The following is a 4,595-nucleotide window of genomic DNA, read 5'->3' on the forward strand; positions in this document are numbered from 1 at the left end:
TTCTCAACTGCCTCACCAAACATCATTCATGCATAACCAGTTAGGTGAACACCTATTGGAACTCAGTCGTACAGTGTACTTCACAGTTTCCTTGCAAGTTACTAAAAATTGTAATGATTTTTCTTTTAAAAGATGGCTAATTGTGTGAACAACTGAACAGCACAACAGTTACACACTTACACCCATATTTGTGTCTACAATCTCTACATCATTAAGATCACGCGCGTAGTATGTCTGTGATATCAGTTTTCTTTTTTATTATCAGGTGACTGCAATGCATAATTGCATATTGCGAAAACAAAACCCTACTTACATCGTGTTGTTGCTCTTTTTGAAGAAGAGAGCATGCAGATGCCAACCGATCAAATAAAAGAAAAACAAAGCATGCAACAACTCTAGGAGTCTAGTTACACTGTTACTTTATAATTTTGTATTTACACCAAAATTTGGCAATAAAATTGATGTAAAGTAGCAAAATAGTAAAATTGTGAGAAAGCACGTAATAACCCAAGGACAATATCCGTGCTTTCTCCTCTGTGACAATAAACTTACAATAATTTTATAATAACAATAGGATAAAGATAACCAAGTACGTACAACAAAAATAATGCATGCAAACAGTAACTAGTGCTCCTTACATACCAAACCCAACCATAACTGCATTAAAAGAAAAAAAAAAAAAAAAAACCCAACCATAGATATTTTTTTCACACACAACGTAAACCCACTTACAGTTCTCCAAATTAAGATCATCTATTATCATCATTCCTATACTATTATAATTGCATGATGATGATGTTCATCAAAACGATGCACCCATTAAAGAGATCAAGCCTTTGGCAAATCAACAGGAAACCTATCGATCTCATCAATCCAAGCGTTCTTAATAGATCTCCGATCAGCGCTCTTTAACGTTGCAGGATCGACGGTCTTTAAAGCATGCCAAACTGCACTATTACATTTAAACCCTGATCCAAATGCAATTTGACAAACCTTATCACCTTTCTTGATCCTTCCTTTAGCTTCGGAATAAGCAAGTTCATACCATAAAGAACTGCTTGAAGTATTTCCAAATCTGTATAATGACATTCTTGATGGTTCTAAATGCCATTCAGTTAGGTTTAAACTTCTCTCAACTTTGTCAAGAACACCTCTACCACCAGCATGAATACAGAAATGATCGAAAGCTAGCTTGAAATCAGGAACATATGGCTTTACCTCCATCAATAACCATTTTCTTGATATGTAGTTAACAACAAATTTGACCTTTTCGGCAATTGGAAGAACAAGGGGACCTAAAGTTGTTAAATTACTTTTCAAAGCTTCTTCAGCAACCGATGTTAAATCTTTGGATAATGTAACTCCCACACTTCCTGTATTATCTTCTTCTTGATAAGCACATTTGTATCCACGATCTTCATTACCTTTATGTGTTCGGATGGTGTGGATTAATTGGTATTTAGCACGGCTACGATCAGATGTTCGGTTTGATAGTAATACAGCTCCGGCTCCCATTCTGAATAGACAGTTGGATACCAACATTGATCTTTTGTTTCCCCAGTACCAATTCAGTGTTATGTTTTCGGTACTTACTACTAGGGCGCATGAATCTGGGTGCACCTGTTTTTGGTGATATAAATATTTACAACAATAAAAATCGGAATTAGAATCATGTAATCAAATGTTGTGTACTTTAAGTAATTTACTTTCGCAACAATTCTTTTCTTTCATCACTCTATATGCATGCATCCTATTACTAAGAGATCTCCTCATACAGTATCGCATCTTCAACAAGATGTACCAAAAGCGTATGAGCAGTGGGACTAACTAACGTAAACGTCAAACGAGTAAACAGTCTTCGTGGAAAAAACACTATGAAATTAGAATGAAATTATGAACAAAAAGTAGTTGATAGAGAGATCACAATCAAAATCATGCATAAAATGACAAATCAACTTCTTATAGTTTTAAGGAACAAGTTAAAAAGTTAAATGCATGCAATGACGTTCATGAAAACTTACGTTAACAAGAATTACCAAAACAAACTTAATTATGCGTAGGTCACATACATATATATCATCATGATCTAATGGTAATAAATAGATCTAAATATAAGAGTATAAGATCCAAGAAATACGTACTTGAAGGAGCCGTTTGGCAAGGTCTACAGAAATGAGTCCAGCACTGCAACCCATTCCACCAAGGTTGTAGCTCACAATATCACTCTTGAGCTTATAATGATTTATGATCATTGAACACAACGATGGGGTAGGATTGAAAAGACTACTATTCACAACAAGTATGCCTATTTCAGAAGGTTTGATGCCAGTTTTGTTCAAAACTTCGTCGATAGCTCCAAATAGAACCGTCTCAATTTCTATTCTTGCTTTATCCATGCATGGGTTTGGTGGAAGCTCCCACATAGCCTCTGGAAAGTATGTGGATTGTCCTAAACCCGATTTTTCTAAGATAGTTCTTTGAAAAGCCAAGCTTTCTTCAGAGAATATTCCTAGCAAGCCCGAGTGCTCAAGGAAGATTTCATGGGAACACTTTAACTCATCAGTGGGTTTGTAACTAGCGAAATCGACTAGGTAAATATTACGACGTTTAACCATGGAGTACAGTTTCGCTAAAAACATTGCTAGCACCAAACATAAAAGTATGTAAGAAAGATTGAGCTTAATAAGGATGAAAAATTCAGTAACATAATGAGAACTAAGTACAGTACTCAATATGTCAGCCATTTTTACGGTTTGTGTTTTTGGAAACTAAAAGTTTTGATGATCACTTTTCAAGCAAACCAAAACGAAAACTCAAGTACAGAGAGAGCAAAACAGATCACTTTTCGCAAAGAAAGGATTGAACCCTTTTAACTACTAGTTCACTGATATAGATAGAATGTTCAGAGAAGTAAAATAGAACACATAATGTCTGAAAACCCTAAAATGGTATTATCAAAGCTGAGAAGTAATAGATGAGTAGAATATGCATTTGCTTTTTGGTGGCTACTGTAAAAATATAATATGAGACATTACTATTTTAGAACCTGAGAACTGAAACTTAATGAGAAAAGGCGAAGAATGAATTGAACAAAAATTTAGAAGTAGAAAACTTAAATAGATTTTCTTCTTTCTTCTGCTTTAAATCAGGTAGATGAGACAGGATTTATAGCAACACAACTATACACAACAACAGAGAGAGACTCAACTGCTTAGGAATCTATTTAATCACCACCAACATATATGGATATATAGAGAGAGACAGACTTTAAATGGTGTCGGTGTTGGCTGAACAAGTAAATTTCCCTTTTGTTATTATTTTGGTAGCATGGACAAGTAAAAGTTAAATCAAGGATGGGATGTTGTAGAAAAAATATCATGGAAAGCTGGCTGACCTTATATAAGGTTAGGGTTTCTTTCATTTTGAATGGAACCTTGCATATATATCACACTTGATCCCCTGACACCCTTTGTCAATGAAACTTATATTCTTAGTTGCACACGTTCTTTACGTGTTTGTGTATTCCCTTTTGTGGAAATTTTGGATAAGGATAACTTTGATCCTTGTAAGGGTTGGCAGTTTCAGTGCGTCTGCAATTTCCTTTTTAGTTTTAAAGTGCAAGATATATTCCGAGGCTCATCATTAACACGAAGATGGTGCCAAAACTGAGCCAGAGATACCAAGTCCTTCTAAAGTACAAAATGAATATCACCTTAATTTCCTTCTTCTAATAAGCAGCTATTGTCTCGACTTTTGAGAATTTTGTAATTTTTCCTTCTTTTGTAAATTTCAGCTTTGCTCCTTGGGAAAAAGATAACGACCTTTGTCTGTATTTTTTTTTTTTTTTTGAATGATTCTAGACCGAAACGGAGATTTTTGGACATCACTACAACTCACATCCCCACAGCTAGCGTGGGGGTTATTTAGTCTTGGTTTCTGAAGTATTTGCTTTTACTTATGTGCGGATAGTGATACACTACTGTGGTAAAATTTATCATGGTCATCATTTTACCGCAGTAATCAAATTGCGGTAGGTGTTATCAAGGTGCTTCCTCAATGTATATCTCTCTTTAGTAAGTTTACTCTTTTATAGCCCTCGGGAATACGCTCCATTATATGCTTATATCCGATTATCTATGGCTATATATATAGTATATCTTTATCTTCGTGTCTATATATATAAGAATATGCTAAAATAAAAAAACTATATTATCTTTTTTTTAAAAACGGAGAGAATATAAGATTGACCAAATTTCTCAAGATCGGTACTTAATAAGTTCTTCCCAACATTTTTGTATGTACTATTAGTCCCGTGCTTTTATTCTTATTACCTATTTCCCGAAAACTTATTTTTGTTACAAGAACCACTCTCTAGGTTCATTTGTTCAGAATCATGCAAGCTCTCCCATTTCGGGCCTCTGAAGTCTTTGACATATCAACACTCCAGCTAAGCAGCTTGCTTTTATCAATTTCTTCAGCTCAGTTGACGTTAATAATCGGCAGGACATTCGTCTTTGCAAAGAATCCTGTTTCAAACAATCTGTGTATATCCTAGCTCATTTAAAGAAAGCATAAATTAATTATATAGTCCGACA

General features: G+C 34.7%; 1 protein-coding gene across 1 annotated transcript; it reads right to left on the bottom strand.

Annotated features, from left to right (window-relative positions):
* Positions 1-484: 484 nt before the first annotated feature.
* Positions 485-3,141, bottom strand: LOC113342453 (3-ketoacyl-CoA synthase 2-like). Its single transcript, XM_026587001.1, has 2 exons — positions 2,142-3,141; positions 485-1,620 (listed from the first exon to the last, which is right to left on the bottom strand). The coding sequence occupies exons 1-2, from the start codon at positions 2,742-2,744 to the stop codon at positions 829-831; spliced, it is 1,395 nt and encodes a 464-aa protein (XP_026442786.1). The 5' UTR covers positions 2,745-3,141; the 3' UTR covers positions 485-828.
* Between the last annotated feature and the right edge of the window lie 1,454 nt (positions 3,142-4,595).

Source organism: Papaver somniferum, unplaced genomic scaffold (assembly GCF_003573695.1).
Source record: "Papaver somniferum cultivar HN1 unplaced genomic scaffold, ASM357369v1 unplaced-scaffold_41, whole genome shotgun sequence".
NCBI lineage: Eukaryota > Viridiplantae > Streptophyta > Magnoliopsida > Ranunculales > Papaveraceae > Papaver > Papaver somniferum.